The 26,196-nt window shown below is 35.7% G+C and overlaps 2 protein-coding genes across 6 annotated transcripts in view; both read left to right on the top strand.

The window, feature by feature from the left end:
• LOC106665675 (zinc finger protein Xfin-like) overlaps positions 1 to 19,961 on the top strand; it is a 33,675-nt gene extending 13,714 nt beyond the window's left edge. Inside the window, exons 1-10 of one of the 5 annotated variants that reach the window (XM_014392285.2) lie at positions 1,650 to 1,884; positions 5,920 to 5,996; positions 9,714 to 10,719; positions 13,613 to 14,758; positions 14,826 to 15,274; positions 15,382 to 15,466; positions 15,530 to 15,590; positions 15,666 to 15,807; positions 17,000 to 17,048; positions 17,120 to 19,961. In XM_014392285.2, the coding sequence (XP_014247771.1) occupies positions 5,989 to 5,996; positions 9,714 to 10,719; positions 13,613 to 14,758; positions 14,826 to 15,274; positions 15,382 to 15,466; positions 15,530 to 15,590; positions 15,666 to 15,807; positions 17,000 to 17,048; positions 17,120 to 19,609 (5,436 nt within the window). In that variant the 5' untranslated portion in view covers positions 1,650 to 1,884; positions 5,920 to 5,988 and the 3' untranslated portion in view covers positions 19,610 to 19,961. Of the gene's footprint in view, positions 1 to 1,649; positions 1,885 to 5,919; positions 5,997 to 8,932; positions 9,048 to 9,332; positions 9,639 to 9,713; positions 10,720 to 13,612; positions 14,759 to 14,825; positions 15,275 to 15,381; positions 15,467 to 15,529; positions 15,591 to 15,665; positions 15,808 to 16,999; positions 17,049 to 17,119 lie in introns of those variants that run through there. The other 4 variants (XM_014392284.2, XM_014392287.2, XM_014392286.2 and 1 more) reach the window with 4 other exon arrangements.
• Positions 19,962 to 22,090: 2,129 nt separating this feature from the next.
• Positions 22,091 to 25,926, top strand: LOC106665697 (DNA-directed RNA polymerase II subunit RPB3). The gene is made up of 5 exons (XM_014392327.1): positions 22,091 to 22,321; positions 24,944 to 25,115; positions 25,177 to 25,357; positions 25,431 to 25,637; positions 25,696 to 25,926. Exons 1-5 carry the CDS (start codon positions 22,236 to 22,238, stop codon positions 25,878 to 25,880), a joined length of 831 nt encoding a protein of 276 aa, XP_014247813.1. The 5' UTR covers positions 22,091 to 22,235; the 3' UTR covers positions 25,881 to 25,926.
• The last annotated feature ends 270 nt before the right edge of the window (positions 25,927 to 26,196 follow it).

The following is a 26,196-nucleotide window of genomic DNA, read 5'->3' as shown; positions in this document are numbered from 1 at the left end:
TAGACTGGCGTTGGGATCTGAACACAAAACTCAAGCGACAAGAACTAAATACACAATTTGAATAACTACAAAAACTTAAGACCGAAATCAGACATGACGGTAAAGAACAAAATAACTCACAAAAACCTTTTCATACGGAGCGGAGCTGTATCTAACTTTCAATGAATCCAAGCACTCCGACCATATTCCTCAGAAGAATTCTCCAAACTCCTTTCTATGTCTCCAGCCTCTTTATCCTTTATGTTAATGACCTTAACATTTCCTAGGAATTGATATGTTCCCGCTTCCTCAAGTTTCACTTCAATCTTTTAACCCATCCTAACCCTTTTGATCAAGCCCTCACCACTTCCTCCCTCGAACTCGCCCTTAAGGACCTGAATATTGGCTGGCTTTTCATAACACGTGTCCTCCGAGTGCAGTACTGACCGTAGTGTTAGTGTTTTGCCATACTTCATGTACAGGATACAAATCAATATTTACAAAAAAAAATTTTTACTGTTAGATATTTCAAAAATAAGTATACAACTTGTACTTGCGCTGCCACTGGGACCGTGTACACATGCGGTTTTAATGTTACTAAAACACGTTTTGGATGTGTGCCATCTTCAGTGAGGAACTCTCGAATATCAACATCCACCATTAACTTCGTTTTCAAACATACTGACCTACCTGTCCTCGCAGTTTTTATAAAATGTAAAGTGGCGAAAGTGAAATGCGTATGACTACAAAATCAGGATGATTAAGATGCAGGTTCGTCACCTCTCAGATTTCAACAATAAAGATTTCGACATAACGAAACGCATCTGACAGGACCAGCGATGATCCGAAAAGACCAAACTAGAAAATTTATATAGACTGATCGCATAATCGAGTCTGAAATAAAAAGAAAGGATACACGTTGAAAGAACATTGGTAACCAGGTTGCCACAGGTCAACTAAATGCACAATGTAATCAACACCAGCTATGTTTGTTTATTTGATTTGGCTATTCGTGTTTAAAGAAGTAAACAATTTAACAAGACCCTCTTCTGTTAATGTTTTAATTATTTTTTGTTGGTGGTATTGTTTTATCACTCCTTTTTACAAGGGCTGATGAACCCGTAGTTTGATCATTTTCGATTATCCTGGTTTACCTGACAGCGCGCGTTTCAACCATTGGTTGGTCAAGGTGATAAGCTGGGCGAGGAGGGAGCCACCACTAAAGATGGCGATATGCCTTGTGATAGACAAAACCCAGGATGGTCTGGGATCGAATCACTCAGCAGACATCAACAAAAAAATCACAAAATGTCTTTTTAAATGTGTAACTCCTCTATTTTCCAATTTAAACAAAGTATAAAATTAAAATTACTAAATTGCAGTATTTGCCCTTATCTAATATCAAAAGTTCCAAAACTTTCGATGGATGTTAATAGTTTTATTCTTTATCTAAACCCTAAAAGGAAAAAACAAGAAACTCGTGTCAAGATTAATTAAATAATATTGGTATTGTAATTTTTAAGACGGAAAATAGTAAAAGTATACTTGACCGTGGAACCGTTGTAAGTACACCATTTGTGGAGGAACCTCTAGGTCATCTTGTTCCTAAATGAACCCCCATATGGTCGAAGAAATAGAGGAAAGAAATCTCAGCTGTTGTTGAGGAACACTCTCAATGGTACAAACTTTCTTTTTAGTTGAAAATCTTTTGATTGGGATGTTACGATGTAAGTTAACAGGAAGCGGATCGTCATCTAACAGTCTTTATAAAGTCTATAAGCCGGGCGTCATTTCTTATAAACGTTGGAATGGAAACTTAATGTCTGATTGTCGTAAGGCACTTTAAAAGGGGTATAAAAGAACTCAAAAAGCGGAAAGAAGAAGCAAGCGCCCGGATAAAAGTAGGTGAGATTATTTTTATTGTTTCATTGCCGTGTTTATTTTATTACTTCCGAGACGTTTAACGATATGCTGTGATCGAACCGAGAAAATCATACATGATACATGGGCAATTCAATGAAAGTGGAGAAACAGTTGATTCAATATTGTCTCATCAACCTTGTCAATTGTCAGTTACTTATTACTAATTGCGTATATATTTTACTTTGTATCTTTAAGTATACGATTTATTTCAAGGTTTCTGAAACTTGAAAGTACTTAAATTAATCATATTTAAACAAATGTTTTTCTCATCACTGGATATGGGAAACGCTTGGGGTTTTGGTAGCATAGAAAGAATTCACCGATTCAAGTCAATATCTGTAGTTTCTATAAGGAAAAGGTTTCGTTTAACCCCTTGGTGTGATAACACGAGGTCACACTTCTCATATCTCTCTAAAGGAGCAATCCATAACAGAATAAATCAATAAATTGCTGTGGAAGAGATTTCAAAGAAATAGACTTAAGACAATAGTTTAACAATGTCTTTCAACGTTAGAAATGCATAAACAAATATTGTTAGTATATTCAAAAAATGTGGAACTATTTCAATGATCAATTTTTTGTGTGCAAAAATGAAATAAATACGTGTTAATTTTGAAGAGTACCGAAGCTAAACAAAATAGTGGAAGAGTCCTTGTATTCTTCGTCATACCGTTTCTTCTCAGTGATTCATTAGAAAACAATTTAATCTTTTATTGACCTACACAGACAAGTGTTCTCCCTCGATATTTCGTCGTCATTTGAAAAACATGCTTAGCCGTGAATATTCCTCTGTTTCCTTAAGGAAGTTTTCCCACTACTTCCAGGAGTTCGCATTTGTTCGAAGGGTTCAGAGTTGTTAGAAAATCCGCCTCACTTCTTGTGAGCTTGCCCTTTGACCAAATTTAATTCTCCAAATTGAAAGCAGGTTTGGCTTTCCAAAATTCCAACTTTGTGCCGTTTTCCCTCTGGATCGTACCGGTCAAAGAGTAAACATCTTATTGTAGACCAGATTTAATCAGCTTCGTTGTAGACCATAATAATTAATATGAATTTATAAATTTGTGGTCAGTTTCTGTATGCTTAGATCTTTCTTTTTGAATTTATATTTAGTTTCCTTTGTTCGAAGATATTATTATATGAATAAGTCTGGACTAGACCTCGGGTAACCCGTAAAAAAAGGCTAAAACGAACAAGCTTAATATAACAATTACTTATTTAGATTTTTTAAATATACCATACGAGCAGATTTACAAATTTGTAAATTATAATTTAAAATATTTTTTCACAAAAAGTGGCCTGTGTATTGACCTGCAACTAGGATGATCCGGGGCCCGATTGTACATGCTTATATTACTGTGGTAAGGTTAAGAACCTGGCAGGTTTTTGGTATAGGATTATACCAATATTGACTGTATGACGAATCATACCAGGGAACAAGATACGTCTTAGATGAATTATTTTTATAACTAAGTTTTCCTCTCTACTTTGTTCTGTTCTCCCCTAGCGTTTAATTTCTCGGGTGTCGTTATCAACAACCGAGTCTTATATGTTCGGGTGAAGCATTTGTGGATCGATAAAGATAAAGATTAAAGCTGTAACGCGACCCTGATACCTCAAGTAGACCATGGTGGAAAGAGCCGGGTCCGCGTTTTGCCCCAACTAGAAATCTAGAATAGGTTCGAGGCCTGTGAAAGACGCGTGTGGATCCTTCCAAGTTAAATTTAACTCGGAGTGTTGATTCTTTAACCACATCTCTGAGGCCCGAATTCCCCGGCTCGAGACTCGAGAAAACGTTTTTTGCACGGCGAATTCTTAACGGATAATCGCAGGCGTATGATGTAAAAAGAAACAAATAACAACAATATAGCATCCATCGAAAGAGGACAAAAAGGTAACGATTTATGTACAAATTGTCTGCAAACACAGGCATTCTTCCTGTAAGTCCCTAAAATCAGACGTTTTTATCGTATTCAAAGCTTATTGACGTAAATCAATAAAAAAATTGAATGGTTAGTTTAATATTTACACGTAATTCAATGTACTCGCGAAATAAACATTAATAAAAATAATTTATTAATGTTTTATATATGTTAATTTAAATAGAATTTAATTAAATTAAATTTAAATTTTATATATGTTAAATTAATGCTTTATATATGTTACAATGTAGCAAATCTACAAAGGCCATCAGAAAGAAGTTTACTTTTTGAGAGAGAGAGAGAATGAGGGGGGGAGCTGGTAACTGGGGAGATATGCGATTTGGAGGGAGGAGAAAGACAGAAATCGGGTAGATGAGAGATTGAGGGAGGGTGAGAAAGACAGAAAGTGGGGGGATGTGAGATTTAGAGAGACCTCTCAGAGAGAGAGAGGGGGGAATTTGGGAGTTGTGAGATTTGGAGAGAGAGTGATAGAGAAGGAGTTATAGAGGGAGAGAACAACAAAAAATGGAGAGGTGTGAGATTCGGAAGCAAAGAGAGAGAAATTGGTGAGATGTAAGAATTGGAGGAATAGAGGAAAACAAAAATTTGAGAGGTAGTGTGATTGGTGAAAGTCAGGAATTGGGGGTAAATGTGAGATTTCGGGGAGGGAAGAAATTAGAGTTGTGAGATTTGGTGAGAGTCAGCAATTGGGGAAATGTGAGATTTGAAGAGAAGAAAAAGGAGAGAAAGGCCGGAATTGGTGAGATTTGCAAAGAGAAAGAGTGTTATTGACTGATTAAATGAATGAGTGATGTGGTGAGGAAGAAAGATAGCGAGAAAATAGAGATAGATGGATGAAAGACATATTGGGGAGGGAAAAGAAAGATATGTTAACGAGTGGAATGAAGGAAAAGGTAAAAGAGAAATTGGGAGAGAGAGAGTGTGTCCCTCTCTCACACTCTTTCTCTGAAAGAAAGTAAGACTTTGTGGAAAAATTGGAGGATGGGTAAAGAAGGGTAAGCGAATGCGAGGACGTGGTATAGGGAGAAATAATGAATAGGATTGGTTTGATAAAGTTTGCAATTCGGAAAGAAATAGTGAAAGTTATGGGGAAAGAAAAGAGTCGAAGAGAGCGGTGAAAGAAATATTATGGAAATTAAGTAAGAGATTAGGAAACGGTGAGAAAGGGTGAGTGAATGGTAGTGGTGAGGTGGTGAACGAGAGATATTGAGTGAGAAATTAAGAGAGAACAGAGGAAGTGCAAAATTGAGAAACGTAATGGGAGGATGATGCGAGATTGAATAGGAGAGAAAGAGATGGAGAGAAAATGTAAATTTACCATGAAATAATTGAATCTGAAATTAATGCATTTTCTTCCTCTTTAAAATGTTACACAATGATAAAAAAAATTTAAAAATAAATCCTAGACTAAATATTGGAATTTTTAAGTGAATGTTGTTTCTTTTTCAGCCACTGGTGATTTTAGGTTCGTATAAAAGATATTTCTTAATTTCTCGTTTTGTGTTATGTTCAATGAAATGAGAAGTAATGAAATCCTTCATTATCCCGAAGTGCTTGTTTAACTGTTCAATCGGTCCCATTAGTTAATGGCAATTAATGATTGTCCCGGAAAACTTCCTATTTCCACCTTCAACCTCCAATTATGAGAAATTGTGAGAGCGGAGTATGTGTCGATACACCACGAAAACAACACAAACACGTATAACACTGTTGAAGGCGATTGCCACCCACACCCTTAACCGGAAAGAATTGTTAATAATTTAATGGAAGCCTCCCATTTAAATTGATACTCGTATAAGTTTGAAATTTTTTGTCGTAGATAACGCCCTTGGTTGCTACGACGGGCAGAATAGGTCTCGACAATGAACCTACATGGCTTCAATTAACTTAATTGCAATTCTCTATTCTTCATCGGTGCTTATAGAGTTATAAGGTGTATTAAAAAGCCAAAGCAATCTTTTATCCCGAAAGGCGACACTTGTTGAAAACAAACAACCGAAAAATTGTCTTTCCGGTTTCAAACTTGCATTGTAGCATATAGAATTTTTATTTTAAAAAAATTGATTTCTTGTTCCAGGACGAAAACTGGGTGGACCTAGTTACTCAACTTCTTATATTAATAGTGTAGTGCCTTGGCCGAGGTTTCATGTTTGGGTAAGACTTTTTTGTTTAATTATCAAGGTTTTTTACATGGAATTGCTTAAATTAAATAGTCAATATTTCAAATTCAGACATTTGTTAGGCCACGACTACTGTATTGCTGCATCGCAGTAGCTCGTCTCCTTGGCTCTGTCGCAATATTAATCGATTAACTATTACGCGTCGAAAATTTATTGACAAAGCCTTAGATTATATTTCTTGCTGAACACCGTGGACTATTTTAAAATAAAGATAATAAATATAATAATAAATCGAATTTTTCCCTTGATAAGAGATGGATTTAAAAAGAAGACTAATGAATGTGTTTTAAAGCCAATTGGATAATTAATATTTGCCTTAAGATAATAATGCATATAGTAGCTGTTTTTTATATTTTTTTGTATTGCTGATTTTTTACAAAAAAATGAAACAAAACTTGCATGGTCGAATTTGTATTTCTTAAGGTTTAGCTATTTATAGTTTATAGTTTTACTCATTTTCCTCTTCTGATAGAATGTGCAAAATCATGGTTGTAATTGTGTTCTAAATTTAAAAATAGATCCTTCTTTAAAAAGATTATAATACATTTTTAAAAAAACATAAAACATGGTTTTAAAACTGCAGAAATCACTGCACCAAAATGACAAAATTATAAACACCAAAAAAATTAATGATGTTCTCCAGATCAATTAATATATTCGAAGGGATTTTATAACGTACAAATTTATTTTAAAAGTTTTGTGAAAAAAAAGCATTAAAATTTATAACTATGAATTAATCTCCATCGATCTGCTCCGTGTTATCACGGGTTGTTGTAAAATTATTTGAAATCCGTTTTCCCGCGTATACTTTGTAATATTACATTCCTGGAACGAAATAATCCAATAGGAAAACAAAAAGTTTTATTACATCATGGCTAATCAATATTGAATTTTTTACTCAAAACATTACAATAACGTATCTTTATAGCCATAGCCATGGGTAAAAAAAGCATGGTTATCGAGCAATAGCAAGGCGTGCCGTAAAAGTTTCTGTTTACGTATTGATGATACTTTGTATTCAATATGCAGATTTTTGTATTTTACTGATAAAAATCCACCCCCAATTGTTGTTTAATATCAAAACCCTAATATTGGTCAAAAATCTTCAGTTCTTCGATGAATTTTCGAAATTTATACGACAATTTATTGAACTATTGACGATTTAAATACTTAAGCTGCTCTCACACTGGAATTGACTATTTGCGATGTTCGGTCGTCCTTATTTTCGCACTTCTCACAGGCTTTACCAACCTATGGACCTCGCAAACTGGGACGTTTAAGTCCGATTTTCGATCATCCTTTTTTCGTCCAACTTCTTACAGGGTTTACTAACTTATGGGTCCTCTCACACTGGAACCGACTTATCTTGGAAATACATCCTTTTTTTGTTCAGATCTGCGACTCGATCAGTAAGCTGGGATTTTTTGCGTTCAGTAGACGGCCAAAGGTCTCGCAATTCACCAGCTCACCAAAGCAAATACTTGCGAAGAGAGGGCTTAACAAATAAAGAATGTTTGGGTTTAAAGTAACATAAAAGAATTACAAGTAATTGTATTTAAACAATTTTAAATAATAATTAAAATATTATATTAAAGCAATTAAAATACTTCTTGTATGAGTTTAGATCCTAGAACTTAGTAGACCTACAATTAATTAAAAAAGTTTGTATGAACAAGTATAAGGTAATTGAGAGTAATGGCATACGAATGTTTTTTTCTGAAAAAATTCTACTAATTAATTATGTTGTTAATTAAGTTGGAAAATAAGTCATTACCAATTTTGTCATATTATCGGTGCCAACTGAAAAATTAAATAATTCCTCAATTGTAAAAACATGGAAGTTGTTCATTTTGTCCAGTAGTCAGTTGTTTACACCTTTATATGAGCAACGTTTTAACTGGTTCAGTATTTAATTTTTTGTCTTTCACAAAAAAAGATCTCATAAGAAATTATAGATGATCATAATGCAAAATAAAAAGTTAGAATTGTTTGTATTTTTTTAATTGTTACTCTTCTTGCTTCTTGTAGGTTGATTTTCTAACCTTCAATTGATTGATTGATCGGACAATGAACTCCTTCAACCAAAAAATTTGGTTCTTCAGAACCATCTTTGTCTTCGCGTCAACAAACTACCACTTTCAATTTAAATTCACTAATTTCGTGGCCCGCTTGACCACTTCAATTTAAAATTGTAAAAACCCACAAATACTAAATAAAGATTCAGAATTAGAGATTTGGCCAATATGCTAAACCATAAGGCAAAAAAAAATCAGAATTCATGACAACCACGTAAAGAAGGACAAACGGTCCAAAGTATGTTCCAATGTGATAGCCCAAGTCGTGCAACTAAGTTTCCGTTGTCGCAGTCGTACGACCCAACAGAAAGAGTTGATTAAGTTAAAATAAAACGAGCCGTTCTTAAATTATGAAGGAATGCGGGTCGGATTGAGTAATATAGACAAGAGGTTGATGAATTAGGTTTTCTTCCAACTCGAGGGAGATAAGATTATATTTTGTCGGTACATCGAGGAAGGAATAAAGATTGGAAACTTTTAACTAATCAGAAGGGTAAATACAATACAATTTAGTCATTAGTATTAGTTTAGAATGTTGTGTTCTTGTAAGAGGCGTTTAAATTACGCTATTGATTCAAATTGTAATCCTGAGCCTTTGCTTCTGTAATATAAAATGCATTGGTGTTTGCTATTTTTTTAATATAATTGTGAACGGGCTGTCGGTTTTTGTGCTGGGTCACGTCCAAACTGGGAATACGTTTTTCCTCTTTTACCATTCTTCTCAAAAGGCTTAAGAAGAAGGTATAAATACTCGAGTGTTTACAATAGAACAGCGTAGTCGTGTAGGTGGGGGTCCTCGAGTCTTATTAGGCGTGTCCCCGGCCGTTCCGACATCTGTGCTTCAGCTCCGCAGTCTTCGCCGTCTACTCGGCGCCCATGGCTTAAGGACGGCCGCTCTACCCAGATGTAAGGAAGCTCTTTTGCCACTCGGTTCTTACGCAAGAAGGAGGGTGAGTTTTTCAAAAAAAGTCGAAGGAAAATTGTATTTTAGTTTGTTCTTGTCTTTGGCACGAGGCGATGCGTGGACGATGGCGACGGTCTCTTCTGACATTAGTGAACAGTTGATTTTTATCGATCGTAAAGGCGCGTTACAGCAGGGTGCTGTGCGGGCGGTTGATGAAAGGTTTCTTTGTGGCCCAGAGTCGGAGGCCGGAGGTCCAATCGATAGACGCCGCCGTTCTGGAGTAGATGACGTCAGCCGGCAGAAGCCTCCTCCTGGCTCCGCTCGTACGCCTCGGCGGGATCTCTCTTTTTAGAGAAGCGTCTCGGCTCGAGGTCGTCTTTTACGTTTGTAGTCTTTTTCCGTCGTAGACCTCTGCCAATCCGGGTGTTATCCGGAGGGCCGGATGATCCGTTGCGAGTCGTATCGCGGCACAGTGCGCCTGTGTAGCCGGAGTGGGGGCCGGCCCCTCTCTCTTCCCTCCCAGGGCCGTACGCTTGAGAAATTCTTCAGCATTTGGTCAGAGCCCGCGTCTCGTCGACTTCCTGCGTGTCCATCTGATCGCCGCGGCCGGGAAACCGCCCTCGACCCCCCGATGTGTGTCAGTGTCCGTCTCGTGTCAATCTAGTCGTCGCCTCGGGGGATGTGTTTCAAAGGGTCTGTTTTTCTGTTCCAGCATTATGGCGGCGCCTTCCATGGTCAGTCGAAGTGGGGATAACTTAGTGGTGCGGAGTGTCGTGAGTGGGGACGCCCTGTTCGGCACGGAAGACAAACAAGAAGAGGAGTTCCAACTGTTCGACACCTCCAACAGCGGTGAAGAAGACCACGGAGGGGAGCTTCCCCAGTGTAAAATCAAACGCAACTACACCTGCGGGCTCTGCGACTATTACACGCAGAACCCCAGGTTTTACCTTTATCACCAGAAGCACGTCCACAAAGAGAAGATAAGGATATACGAGTGCCCCAACTGCCTATACGCTTCGAAACACAGTCAGAAGCTACAACGTCACATGCATATGGTGCATGTGATGGGGGCTGGCAAAAGGAAAATTTTAAAAGCGAAAGCGAAACCTAAGTCACAAACTAAACAAACGGCGGCACCGGCGCAGTCACAGCAGGAGCCGACTCCGCCGACTAGTCACGCCGTTTTCGGCAACGATCAAGAAGACGACCAGGAGCCGATTTACGCAGACGACGGCACACCGGTGTACAAATGTTCCGTCTGCGACATGACGTCCAAGAGTCAAGGCCTCATCGCGAGGCACGAGAGAGTCGTCCATCTCAAAAGGAAATTCTACCACTGCGGCAAATGCAATTACGTCACCCATTTAAAGGCCCGATACACGAAACACGTCAAGTACCATTCGATGCCCATGATAAAATGCGACCTCTGCGATTTCAAGACACCCTACAAGTGGAACTTGGACAGACACAATAAAAACCACTTGGGCGACGGCCTGTTCAAGTGTTCCATCTGCAACTTCGCCGCGGACATCAAGCAGAGCCTCACCGTACACGAGATGAACCACCACATCCCACCCGTCGGCCATATTGTCGCCGCCCAAAGAAGACGATTGAAAGTCGGCGCATCCGACACGATGGGCCTCGTCACAGAAGAAGACCAGATCGAACAGGGGGAACTCGAACTTCTCAAGATGGAACGGGAAGGTGCATTCGAACAGGTAATTTTCACTCTTAAAACCCAACATATTCATTCATTTCAAGAAAATTAATTAATCCATAATCTTTTAAACGTCACATGTCTACACTGCCAAGTTTTCAGAGATAAAGAACGTCCTTAAGACATCTTACAGAATTTCCACAAGACATTTATATGATTAACAGTATTTTCACTTTTCCTATTTACAGTCTTGTCTTTAGTTTTTCTCGACGAAACAACACTTTTCTGATTTAAAAAAGTAAATAAAATGTCACTACATTAACTTCATCCTTATCAGCGGCCATTTTATGATAAAAAAAGGTGGTTGGACTAGGAGTGAGGAGGTTATAAGCGTAAATGCAATTAAGCTTATTCCTGTTCGTTGATTGAGTCGAGTGGTTCCGTCCATCGATAAATTTAGATGTGAAATACCAAAAATTCGTGTTGAACGAGATCGAACTGGTATGAAATCATTAATTTATTTTATGACAAAATGTTTTATTTGAAATCGCACGTTTCTACATCGATGTTTACACCAATTAAGTCCGCTAGTGCCTTTGTTGATCTTCCCGTTCAGAAATTGGCAAAATTCATTAATATTTCCAACTCATTGACACTCCATTATTGGCATTTTTTTGGGGGGAAGGCTTTTTAAATATTTTATAAACTAAGATGACTTCATAATATTGTAATTTTTTAACTCTTGTCTGTATAAATAGGAGCTACACGTGACTCGTAATACATTATACAATAAATGTTTATTTAACACTAAACTTTTGAAAATACAAATAAATTATATTTATTTTTCAAAATACTTAATTATTTTTTTATGGGGGAGGTGTTTCAACTACATACTGTTGCGTGTTTTTCGACAATTTGAACTTGCAAAAAAAGTTCATTTAACGTGAATGTCATTTATCTGGAAAAAGAAATGAAAACCATAGAATGATGATGTTAAAGGGTCACAGATTATGCATTTACAGCAACAACAAAATTGTCAGTAACAGAATCTGAGGTTTATATATAACTCAATAGCTTGGCGACAACTTTAATATGTAGTCTGTACTACTTATACAATCCAACATCATCATTTTTATGCTGGAGTGTTCTTAAGTTAAAGTATTGTTTAGTCCCATTAGCATCAGATTCCTTTTATTTAACAAAACCTGCAGAATTGTAAGCTGTGCACCATATGCTTTTAATTTTTCTTCTCCAAAGTTGAGGAGGCTACCGAAACAAGGAGGTTTTGAGCATAAATGTAATTAAATGCATTTCCCGTCGGTTGAGTATCTCATACACCCACAATTTTTTTTTTCATTCATGCCACACAATTTCAACCACAGCGCGGCAAGAACTGACACAACTGGAGAAACTGTATACAAGTAGAACTCCTACAGCCCGCTCATTCTAACATTTTTCAGTTTATTCTTCATATTAGGATTCGCTTTATTTGAACTTTCACCTCAAAGGGTTGTCACTCCCGATGTACTGACCCTAGTAGACCCCTAGTGGCTGGATCTCTACTATCCCCCTTAGGCCAGGTGCCCAGGATAACCAAAGGGGCAAATTATAATCTAACCTAATACTAACTATATTTAATAATACAGTCGCACCAATAAATGCATTCCTACATTGTACTCATACTGATTAGTTGGTGGAGTACTGAATATCTTCCATGGACCTTCAAACAATGTCGATAATTTAATCAAAGTGGGGTAGGATTAGGAGATAAAAGAGGCTGCCACAAGGCTTACTGCACCTCGACCTGAATAGATCTATTGTGCTTCGCTGTTTTTATAACTCACTGGCCAGCTTCAGGTTGTTAATCAACCTCCATAGCTTTGCCAGAGGCTCCTAGTCGATGGGGTATTTTTATAAAAATTCTGCCATCGACCCCAGACCATACATTGCTGGAGGAGCAATGGTGATGCTATATTTACAGTCACACTAATAAATACATACACACAAACAAAACATGAGACAAATTTATATACAATAAAAATAAACCAACATCCTCCAAAAAGTGGAACAGGGCACCCAGAAATTACCTATTGTGTCGGTGTTAAATTTATCAGCATGCCTACATGCTCTCTGTAAGGAGCCATGGCATGACACTTCTATTGTGTGGGGCACATCGAGCAACCTGTGTCAACTGCATGTGACCTAATTGGGTAAGGACAATTCCTCGTTTCCAACTCAGGTTCTCATGTACAGGTCGTAGACACGCAAGATCCTCTTGGGCGACCCTGCCCACTGATGATGCCGTCTTTCTTTTATCATGTACCTTACCACTCACTTAGCGTCAGAGGACCTGATCGCGATGGTCCAATTGGGAGGGTGAGACGGATTAACACATTCTATGGAACTGACCTTCAGGGGAGCCTAAATTTTCCAACCACCAGGCAGAATGCATAAGAAAATTAATTTTTTTTTTAAATTTGGTGCCTTGTGGAACATTGAAAACGTTAAAGGAGACCATACATGCTAAGTTAATCTGATAGAAGAATAAACTTAACTATTATTTTTGTCCAGTTTCTCCATTTTTCCTAGGTATGTTGCTCTGATGAAAAATGGGTAGCAAAAGAAAACCAACACTTTCCCTTTTTGTATCTACATAAATTTGGAGGAGGATGAAAAAATAAAAACCAAAGTCAAAACAGGAGTAGGGGCCTTCCACTAATGTGGAATAGTGAAATTTTCCATCCGAAAGACTGGACAATTACCTGACCAAACTGTCAGTTGATTGGACCAACTTATGAAATTTTTGTTAGATAAATTAAGAGTGTACAGAGGGTCCTTCAGTCATGTAATAAAATACAATAACAAACATTTAAATGTTTAATTGAATTTCTTTATTTATTATTTGTGAGGAAAAAAATCATTGATGGTAGAATTTGTATTTGATTTGCTTTTAGAACCCTGCTGATTTTGTTCAGACTCAACTTGACTTCCCATGTGAATTCTACAACTACCCTGGTCCGGAGAATGCAAAAACTGTATTTTTGAAAGAACCCGACCACATGAGTAGCAATGAGGATTTAGGAAGTAACAAGTTAATTCAAATTAAAAAGTACAACTGCAGGCTATGCGATTTCAAAGGTAATTTAGGCGAGGTTCAAAGGCATGAAACGGGAGTGCACAGGATTAAATCGATACTCGACAGCCCCAAGAAGAAATCAGCTCGGCCGATACCTAATCTGATACCAATCCAAGGCCAGTTGAAATCCCCTTCGGAAAAGAAGCAGTTGAACGAAGAAAACCTGAATAATATTTCTCACAACAGTTCATTGAAAGATTTTGCGTCCTTGATTGGAGACGAGTTCAGTACGGCAGATAGTTCCTTAGAAAATTCGACAAATCTCAGTGAGTCAGATAAAAAGTTACCTGAGGTGTTTAAAAGAAAAAATGCCTCGTTTTTTGATAAACTAAAAGAAAAACTGATGACCAGTGCAAATGAAAGCAATCTAACTTGTTCCTATTGTGGTCACGAAGCCAAATGTCTTTCTGAACATATGAAACATCAAAGAACACACATGCAGGGTGATGTCGATGAACAGAGCGAGAATAGTAGAGAGTCACGACATCACTCGCCTGAACTTTCATCTACAAGGTGTCCACACTGCCGACATAGATTTAAATTGAGTGCAGATTTGGTCACACACTTACAAGCGTGCCCTGAAGCTAACAATCAAGCAGTCAAAATAAAAATAGAACAGGAAGACGAGGAGGAGGAAGAGGAAGAGGAAGAAAATGAACATGACGAAAACGAACAAGAAGACAATCAGGGTACAGAGGACAAGAAACTACAAGAACCGCAGGCACATCCGATGGAAAATAAAGTTTTTGTTTGGAACGCTATGCCAGATTCGATTGGCAATGAACGCAAAATTAATGACTTTAAACATGAACAAGATTGTTATATGCCACAACCAGAAGTCGAAAAGAAAAAACTGCCCGATAAATCTTACGTTGGTGTTGAGTTGAAACCAGGATATGGCACTATGACATCGGGTGATGAAGCTGGAGACCCAAAGGACTTCAATGTAACAGTCATGAAAAAGGTAATAAAATTTAACTAAATAATGTTAGCAAAATATGATATTCATTGTTAGATGAACGTTGTTATAGGTGTTCAAGTGTCCTCACTGTACATTCTGGGCTTCAACAGCATCTCGATTCCATGTGCATATTGTTGGCCACTTAAACAAAAGACCATTCCAGTGTTCGCTTTGCTATTACAGTTCCAATTGGCGCTGGGATATAACGAAACACATCCGCCTCAAAACTCTGAGAGATCCGACACACGAAAAGGCCAAGGTCTTGCTGACAGATGAAACAGGAAGGAGAAATTATTCAAAATACAACAAATACCTTACAACGATGCATATGGCTTCAACTAGTAGTGTCAAACCTTTGAGGAAAATTTTACCAAAAGACCATCATAACCAAGAACAGGTACAATACGGCTTGAAGAGGTCATCGACAGAACACAGGGATTTAGAGCACGAACAGCCAAAGAAGAAACCCCACCTTGAAAACAAAAAGACTATGTGGAAATGTAAAAAATGTTATTTCAGGTAATTATTTTTATTTATAGGAATATTAATACATAAAATTTCAAAGGAATAATTTTCAAGTTGATGTATTCCTTATATTTAAATCAATATTCTTATTTCTCTTCTAGGGATAGTGATAGAACTGTTGTCCTTGCTCATGTGAGGGAACATTATAGGACTCAGGCAGATGGTTACACAAAGGATCATCATCAGGTTAATTTTTATTTATTTATTTTTACAAAGAAAGTTAATATTTACATAAAATATATTCTCTAGAATGATGATACAACAAACTCTATGGGGCCACAATCGGATGACGAGCAAAACAACATTCCTTGTAAGTATATTTATATAATAAAATTGACATGCTAGTTTAAAAAGTATTCTTTAGCCAACAAACAAAAAATTGCAGGTTCTGATTATATGTGTGAAACTTGCCCATTTGTATGCGATTCTTGGATGGAATTAGAGGCACACGCAGAGAAACATTTCGTCAACCAGGAAGGAAGCAAATTCAAATGCCAATTCTGCAAGTTTTTTGCTCAGGACAAGGAGTAAGTCAATTTCTCACAAAAAAAAAAAAAAAAAAATAGTGTGCATTTAGAATAAGACTTTGAAACCTTCAGCCCATCAGGGTATGCAGTAACACACATTGATTTTTAACTAACAATGGAATAATTATAATTTTAAATAATTTATTAAATTATTAGATTTTAAAACTTATTTTGATTTGTCCAAGCCATATACTATAACTTTTTTCGGTTTTCACGGAAAAAAGTCAAACTTTCAAAATATACATTTATTTTATTTTTAATCTTTTTAATTTCCTTCATTTTCTATAACATACGGCCAACATTGTGGTATCAGAAATATTCCATTTGTGTAAAAAAGTCTGATGGCTTAGATGAAAAGAAAAGTGTAGTTCAATTTTCAGAGCATTTTTGTTCAAAAATTCCCTATATTTTTAAGTAGTCTTCTAGGGAGCGGAATGAGTAAAAATCAGAAGAGGCAACAAGGTGTGGAGAGTATGAAGGGTGGGTCATTTGTTGCAATTTTACTCAATAGGCCTAATTGTAATTGTGTATTTAATTTTTTATGTTTATATCTATCAAGTTGGGTTTAATTATTTCAGCACATTTATATATTATATTTGTATTTATTTTACAACAATCAATCAACGATGAACCAAGGGTTAGTAGTTTTGTTGTATCTAATTTTGTTTTTAGGGCAAATTTTAATCCGTTATTTTATTTTATAAATTGTTTTCTTCTGAATTTAGGAGCGTGTTTGTAAAGTTCATAACCCTTGGGTAAATTTTAATCGGAGTTGTTTGGTCTTTATGAGTATTTTTAAGTGTACCATACTTCATGTTTTTAATTTTTTTTTATCCACGGAATTTTTTTTTAACAATGATAAATTAACTTTTGATCATGTATTATCATCAATGTCATAATCTTCAACATGGATGAGTGTTTAATATGCTTCAAATCTGGATCATTGAAAACAAAAAACTGAGAGACTATCTTTTAAAGTAGATGCCACTAAGTCGTCGTTTTTAAGCTCATTAGACCTACTATTGAAAATGAACTTAGCTCTTTCTTTTTCCTTTTATTGTTTAATTGTGAGATCAAGAAGTCCTATGTTCTTTCAAAATTGTTTTTATGTAGTACAAGTTTTTTTTTAGTATGTAATCTTTTTTTTCTTTTCTTTCTTTCTTCCGTATAGTACAGTTATTTGTTATTTTAGGGAGTTGATGGAACATCTGGATTTCCATGGAGAGAATGAAAATAGTTCAGTGAGTATACAATACATCAGCATTGATTTCTAAATAATAGAATGACATAATGATTTTGTTTTAATTTTCAGGATGCAAAGAACATCATATTTTCTTGTACCCAATGTCCATATGTTGCAACTAGTCGAGCACAACTTTCCTACCACACAAAAGGACATTCAAAAGATTGTAATTACCAGCATAAATGTCATAAATGTTCTTACAGCGCTCCAAACAACACGATTCTCGCACTCCATGTCCGTCTCCATTGTAAATATTCCGGAGAAAATAATGAACAGTCAAAACAACCTGATGAGACCGAAGCCGATATCAGTGGAGTCGATACGTCTAAATTCCAAGATATACCAATGGTTTGGGTATCACGGCCGATGGGAATTTCGAAATTGTTCAAGTGTAGGTATTGCCCTCATATAAATATGAGAAAGAACAACATCCAAGATCACGAGAAAATGCACAATGTGAGAGCGAATTCTCAAACAATGTCTCAAATACACCCATGTTCTAAATGCAGTTATGTGTGTAATAATGCCGGTGTCTTATCTTCTCACATTAAAGTACATATGGCGCATTTTGGTCAAGTTGTAGGTGTCGTAGACCCTAGTAGGACAGATAGCGAGCAAATAGCTGAAATGAAGGCAAAACTAGCACAAAATAACACAAAAGAGTCACGTAAGCTACACAATCAACATCAAGATGAAGTTGAGAATGTGGAAAAAGAAAAAGATGACAGGATTCTTCATTTTTGCCCTATATGTCCAGCAAGATTCCTTTATGCCAAAGAAATGACAATCCACATGGGATTCCATGAACTGAAGTTACCATTTAAATGTCAGTCTTGTTCTTACACAGCAAGGCAGAAGCAACACCTTTTAGCTCATCTTAAGGTACATACAGATGAATACCAAGGGAGAACAAATGTTTTGGTAGAAAAGTATGAAGTTGCAGAAGACCATCCTAGACCAAAAGCAGCGATCATTTTAAATGAAAGTGATAAATCTGAATCGATATGGGTTGTAGTTAGGCCTGAGGAAGAGGAGAAGATCTCAGAACCCAAACCCAAAAATTATGCCTGTACCAAATGTCCCGCAGAATTTTTTAAAAGTGTTGCTTTAAATTATCATATGACTCTTCATGGAGGACAAGGTCCACATAAATGTAAGAGCTGTGATTATGCTGTTAAAACATATGGAAATCTAATAAGACACGAAGCAGTCCACCAAATTGAAAGGGGTAATAAGCCCCATAAAGGAAGATACAGTGATGTCCCTGCATCAGGAACTGAATTGTTTAAACAAAAGAACGAGGCATTAGCTGCAGCCCAAAAATCACCACCTAAACAACTGCAACCTACTCCTTTGATCACTGATCCCGAATTTGGCGTTTTAATACACGGAAGTCCAGAATTTATTTATCCTACCTATTATAAAAATGGCAAACTTAAAGAAAAGAGGTACAAATGTCACAAATGCCCTTCAGCATTTGAGAAAAGAGAACAGTACAAAATACATTTATCCCTGCACGGTTCTAAGCAGAGGTACAACTGTGAAAGATGTGATTATTCTGTTAAATATTATGCCAATTACAGTCAACATATGAAAAAACATGATCAGAATGATGCCAGTCAAAAGGAGAAAAAGAACTGCAGCAGTGATCGGAGTGAAGATGCAGGTGAAGAGATGGAAGTCAGCGAAAATGAACAACCGTTGACTACACCCATTATTTTTGAAAGAAGCAGTAAGTCATTAAAGTTGTCGGTTGCTGATCAGCAAGCAATGATGTTGATGCAACAGAGGAATATAGCCAAACCTGTAAATGAAAAAGAAATCATCAGCCGCTGCCCTGAGTGCCCGTATGCTAATAACAGAAAGGACGGTGTTAATAGTCATATACGATGTCATTCAGATGCAAAAGGTGGTCAGTACACTTGTAAATATTGTAATTATAATGTTCCTCAGCCTCACTTCCTTAGAGAGCACTTAAAAGTCCATTTTAACCCATTAAAATACCTTAAGCCTGAAGCGTACATGAAAGTGGATAAACTTGAGATTTGGGCTGAACCTCTAGACCCAAATCACAATTTCAACAAATTTATGGTTTTTAAAGATCAAGGGGAAAATTTTAATAGAAAAGACAGATTTCTTCCCAAAAGAGAGATCGATTTCGAGGGCATTAAAGGACGCGTGTACATAAATTTAAAAACTGGTGAAGAAGAAGTCGAGTTGGATGATGAGGAGAAAGACGATCAGTCTGATATATCAAAACATGAAAACATTTTAAACAGCAGCAATGAAGAAGAGGAAGAGGACGACTGTGAACACGAAAGTAGTGAGTTGCCATTTGAAAATGGGATTAAAAGTGGAAAAGATGAAGAAGAAAACAACCAAGATGGTGATGCACATAATGTAGAAATTACTGTCAATGTTGGTTCTAATAATTTAGATATGGAAAAGAGAAAAGCGAATCACAATTTATGCAATTCAGATAGTGAAGACAGCTGTGATTCCTCTGCTAGCTATTCTTCTTGCTCGCAGTTAACAAATGGAACCAATAATCAAGACTGAAAACTGTTACCCTGAGACATAATTTCATCTCAGTTCTATTATCAATGTTTTCTTATTTTATCTATGTGTATACTGGATTATATTTATTATTAAGTCTTGTTGATCTAAATAAATATTTAGTTACCATATTGGTTTACAAAAGCGTTTATAGTAACGTAGTTAGGTATACATATTTTTTTAGTCATTAACTACAGTATTAGTTTTATTTTTAAATGTTCAACCATTCCTAAAAGTAATGTTTCAAAAATCTCTAAATGGAGTTATTGATGTATAAATTGTATGTATCTCAATGTTCATAACTTACAAATTTTAATGAGAATGTAAATAAAAGTGTTAAAGTTTGCACTATTAATTACCATTTACCTTTTTATATTAGTAACATAAGTTTACATATACATATATTTTGTTTAATACTTTTAACAGATTGACTGCATCCTATGATTGGCCACTAGGTTGCCCATGGTAGGGGGGGGGGATTATCACGTAAAATAGCTCTCTGGCACCAGAATACTAATGTAAATGTTATTTTTTTGACATTTACCAAAGTAATAAAAATTATATGGCGCAAGAGTTGTGATCCCTAAAGTGCTAAATAAAAAAAAATAGGCAAACCTGCAGTGTTGGTTGAATGGGGGTGTGTAGTTTGAACAAGTCATTTCTACATTTAAAATATTTCAATTTAACTGAATGAAATTGAATTGAACCTCAAAATGGGTAAATAATTAATTAAAATAAAACAATACACAGAAAAGCACATGGTTTTCACAGAATAAATAATGAGGCAGCCATAGGAATTGTGTGGTCCGTTACTTGATGAATATTAGGAGGTCGTGAGATGCGTCTGGTCCGTGGTGTTCCAGGCCACATCTCATGACTTCCAACATTAATTTTTATGATTATTTATTTTCAGTTAGAGTATCAAACTGAATTTAATAAAATTGTAATTGTTAGATTGTGACCATTTTTAAGCTGCAGCATTTCAAAAGACCAAGTTGCAGCAGAAACTTTAAAACTCTGCAGCACTCTTTTATCTTTTAACAAAACCAGTTTTCCTATTCAAATGAATAGTTCTGAGCAATAGAAAAAAAGCATGAGTGTGAAAGTCATCAAATTAACTAAACTTTATTATTATTATTTTGCTGTTTCTAAAATTTATTTCTAAGATGTGTACTTGTAAGGGGGCTTTAAACACTATTTGTACCTTAAAAGTAAATAAATAATTTATAAATGTGACTATTTTTTAGTTTTATGTATGTATACAGGGTGACCGACTTTATGTGCTCCACCCGCTTTTTTCCCACGTTTTCAGGAGACTAAGCACTATCAAGCTTAGTCTCCTGAAAACTTCAAAAAATAATTTTTTAAATCGGATATGCTTTTCAAAATTTATTCTCAATTTTGTACAAAAATTAAATTAATCCCTTAACAAAACACCTTAAAAATGTCTCAAAATGTTCTTAAAAAGGTTCACTTTTATATAAAAAACAAAAACATTTTAAATATTTGTATACTATTTTATTACAATCTTGTTGACAATGCCTGTCGTTTTTAAGCCGAGGGATCCTTTTTTCATTTTGTCTACCTTTCATTAAAGAACCACATACTGACAATACATTTGTTGACTAATTTTTTAATATTAATTTTCTTATTTTATTTATTAATTCATTTTGTTGGTAATTTAGAAATACAACTTTTTAAAAAGTTTTTGTTTTTCACATAAAATGGAGGAAATTTTATGGTGTGGGCAACTTATTTTTCACACAAAATTGAGAATAAATTTTGATATGCATGTCTGATTTAAAAAATTCTTTTTTGACATTTTCTGAAGACTAACCACTATCAAAAATGTGGGAAAAACTCAGTCCAAGTTGGAAAAAAAAAGTTTGTGTATACTACAATATTTAGAAAAAAATCTGTCTGGATTAACCAAAATGAAGTACATCAAAAATCATGAAACGCACATAATGTTGGTCACCTTGTATATATAAATTATATAACTTCTTATTGTTATTAAGTTTTAAAAACTTCAAGAGTTACATTGAAACTTAGCCTACACTGATGTTAACTAGACTAAGAATATTTTGTTTTTAAAATAAAGACAATTTAATAATCTGGAGAGTGGTGACTACAATACTCTGCTAATTTTACATATAAAATAAACAATATTATAATTATATATAGCATATATACTTTACCTAATTATGTAATATGTTTTTAGGTAAAATGTAAAATTTTATTTTGCCTCTAAAAAGAGTTTTTTGATTTGACATTAATACTGTTCTGGACTTGTTCAAATTTTAATTGGAAAAACTGCTAATTTTTCATGGTATATTGATTTTCTATTAGTAAGAGTGTCTAAATACAAATACTGTAATTACATACCATTATTGTACTTCCCAAGGCACAACCGATACTTTGAATCACTACGGTTTGCATACTACGCTCTCTACAATCCACAGTTGGAAAGTATGAACAGAGTGCTGTGCCTCTATGGTTATTGGTTATCTCCGGTTTTTGATACTTTCGCAGTCTGTGGTTGGCTTGTTTGGATTCGAATTTCCAACTTTTTATCGGCGACAAACAGCGTGCGAAATTTTATCCGTTGTCGTCTGACGTCTAGCGTAAAATGCCGTACGCCAACCAGCCTTCCGTCCACGTTTCAGATTTGACGGACGAGAATGTCAAATTCTACATAGAAGATACAGAACTAAGGTTTGATATTCGGTGTACATACTCTCCAACTTTACATAAACAAAAACTCAGGGCCTGTTTTCTTAATGAATACAATGCAAATTTTAATTACATGCTATTAAATGAAACATGAACAAAGGTGTAATAATAAATCCCCTATGTTACAACTAAGGTTGCATGCGTTTATATTGTATATTTACTATATTCATATATACTCAGACAAAAAAAAACAACTCGATACTTTTTATATATCTTGTTTATATATATAACTTGTTTATATTTATAGTGCTATTAATCTTTTTACGCTATTTAGATTAAAAATAAAGAAAATCAGTTCATTTTCAAACTTTGGGTGTTCTGATGATAATATTTCATTTTGATGAATCTGCTGTATGCTTTCCACTGGTTGGAGATTATTGTGGTCACAAGTCTCACATATTTCATTATAAGTGGTAAGAGGCTCACAGCATCCCTTTTATTATTAGTACCAAGTTCAAAACAAAATTCTCTGGTGCTCCGTTCAATTAAACCGAAAATACACCGTCCTTTGATCAATCTGCCTCGGTTGTATTTTCTCCTGACCACCTTCGATTCATCAATTTCAACAATTGAGCCTGGCCCACCAATTGTTCAGAATTTTGATTTTCGGCCCAGAACTTACAAATCTCCCGACAATAAGATATCCAATCGGAGATCGTAGATGGAGATGTAGCAGTTAATTCATCAGAGGTTTCTTGTATGAGGATATTATTAATTTGTGATATTATGGGCTGAGTAATAATTTACTTACATTATTTATTTGTAATGCCATTGATGTTTGGCAAAAAACGATTTATCATGGGATTGTAAACCTCTTTTGTGGTATCTGAATTCAAATGACCTACGCTGCAGCTAATGGGGTGGGACATAAAGGCATATGCAAGGTAAGTCATTATTCTTGAAACCACTGCAATGCACTAAACTACTATTGTATAGCTGTTGGAGCTTCATCGTGAATGTTGAAATATTACACAGGCTTCCCCACCATTTGTTGTCTATAACGTTTCTTGTTTTTTCCTAATTACACCAAACTGTAGAGCCTTATCTTTTGTCTCAACCTCGTAACTTTCGATCAAAGTAGAATAGCATTGTCAGCTACTTTGGTATATACACAGTGATTAACTAAATATACACATTGATCCATCCACAATTAAGGGGTCAAGACGTGATAAAAGACTGATAAAAATTAGGAGGCAGTACTGTAGTTTTCGACTAGGGAAATTCTATAATACTGCTCCTATTTTATTTAAAATCAAAAATATCCCATTTAACTCTAATGAAACCCTGTTAGAAAGCATCTTTAGTTGTTTCCAAAAGCCACCTCAAATATCAAAAAACGTGTTTTTTAGTAATCTCTTCTCCAAAATGGGGGGGGGGGGCAGTACTATAGGACACCCCAAACTTTCCAGAGCCATCTTGGGGGAATTAATCGGTTTTTTAAATTCTTTTCTTAAAAACATAGTTTTATGTAGATAAGATATTGCTTTGCTTAATGATGGACATATATAGCCCAAGTGGGGGGGGTGCAGCACTTTACCATCCACGATGGTCAGCAGTCAGCAGTGGTTTTAGGCCACTGGAAGTCTTGATGGAGAGAAGATAGTGGTCAACTGTGGCTAGAGATGATGGTTTTATTGCTCTTACCACACTACAGAACCGTCATTTAACTGCTTCCTCGAGAAGACTCCAAACAGTCTATAATGTAAGGGTTAGCTCTAAAACAGGCTTCATGAGAACCGCTTAGTCTCTTGACATCCTGCATCAGGTTCTCTACAACTGGAGAGGCATTGAGTGGAACGGTGGCTATTCGCAAATCAGCATCTCGTTTGAACACTTGAACGATGGAGGGCTGTTCTTTTCCTAAATGAGTGCTGGTTTAGTAGGTAACAATCAGATGCCTGGGGCTGTGTGTGGAGAATGCCTTGCTTTGAGTCGCAGCCTTTTCAAAAATGGCCAGTTATGGTATGAGGTGGAATCAACAACCATGCCCACACAGAACTGATTATCATACAGATTGGATCTTTGACTGCACTAAAGTATATTTCTTAGTTATTTATAGTTCTTCTGGGAGCTTCCCATTTGGTCCATTCATTTTTTGGTGACAATTTTGTTATAACACATACGATAGTGCTCATCCACATGTAGTTTGAGGATGTATTGGAAGATGTAGGGACCACCACCTTAATAAAATCATTTTTTCAACTCATGAATTTCTGATCCTGTTTAATTTGGTTTAAATTAAAATAAGTATGTTGTAATTAATATAATGATAAAAATACATATAGTTTTATTTATGAGGTTTGCAGTAAGTCTGTTGTAAGTTGTAAGTCGGTTGATGTCTCTTGTGCAATACTCTTTGAATGTATATCAACCCTCGGGGTGTTGGTTTGTGAAAAAAAAAATGTCAGGTTAAAATGCAGGGTCATTAGATTCGATCCCAAGACCATTACCTTACAGTGATGAGCTCTATGTCAATGCGTAAATCGTTGCAGACACCGACACCCCCTGAGTGTGTATTTGAAAAGCATGTATAAGAATTTAACACATCAAAAGATTTACTTTAAAAGATTGTATCAATTTTTTGTTAATGCATTGTGTTTTTAGTGTTGCGAATAGTCTTAGAAGGGTGTTTATCGCTGAAACTCCCACCTTGGCAATTGATTGGGTTCAGCTCGAGGCTAATTCAACTGTGTTGAGCGATGAGTTTATCGCCTCCAGGGTTGGCCTGATCCCTTTGACATCAGATGATGTCGTAGACAAATTAATATATTCAAGAGTGCGTTTTTATAAATTGAACTTGTTTTATATTCTTGTGTTAATTGTTTGATTGTTTGTAGGACTGTTCATGTCCAGACTTTTGCACAGATTGCAGCGTTGAATTCAATCTCGACGTCAAATGTGTCGATGATCAAACCAGGCATGTCACGACGGCAGATCTCAAAACGACAAACTCAATGGTCGTTCCAGCGACGAGCAAAAACAAAGATGCAGACGCCAACGAGTATGGAGAATCTGATGGTAATTGAAAGATCGGCTGCTGAACAATTGTTCCATTCTCTAATTTTTTTTGTTTAAAATATTTTTTATTTAGATATTCTTATTGTGAAACTTAGAAAAGGACAGGAATTGAAATTTAGAGCATACGCGAAAAAGGGGTTTGGCAAAGAGCATGCAAAATGGAACCCAACGGCTGGAGTTTGTTTTGAATATGATCCAGATAACTCGATGAGGCATACGCTGTTCCCCAAACCGGACGAATGGCCAAAGAGCGAATATACAGAGCTGGATGATGAACAATGTAATTTATTTCATGTAAGATGACTTTTTTTTAAATAATTTAATTTGTGTATTTTTAGTTGAGGCCCCTTTCAATTGGGAGGCTAAACCAAATAAATTTTTCTTCAATGTCGAAAGCTGTGGATCTCTCAGGCCAGAGACAATTGTCACGAAAGGAGTTGAAATTTTAAAAGGGAAATTATCAGATTTGCTTACACAATTGACCCAACCGGACCCGGAACCAACAAATCCAGCAGAATTTTAAATTTTATTTGTATTTTTTTTACTTATTAAATTACTTTTAAGCAATATTTTTCTTTAATGGCCAGTACCAATTATACATTCCTATCAATTTAAAAAATTATTTAATTCTTGGCATTATGTGCCAATTACAACACAAGCTTTTAATAAACTTATTTTATTTCTACATCACTTCATAAAATTATTTTATACAGTCAATTATGGTCATTTTGGACTACCTAACTTCAGTTTTTTAGTCTATTCAGTTTTAATAAAAAATTTGTTTAAAAAAGTACTGAAGATGGCAACTAGGCAAAATGCAACTGACAGATTAGTGTTCA

Source organism: Cimex lectularius, unplaced genomic scaffold (genome assembly GCF_000648675.2).
Source record: "Cimex lectularius strain Harlan isolate CLEC.00 unplaced genomic scaffold, Clec_2.1 scaffold83, whole genome shotgun sequence".
NCBI classification, from domain to species: domain Eukaryota; kingdom Metazoa; phylum Arthropoda; class Insecta; order Hemiptera; family Cimicidae; genus Cimex; species Cimex lectularius.
This window is presented reverse-complemented; position numbering and strand designations above follow the sequence as displayed.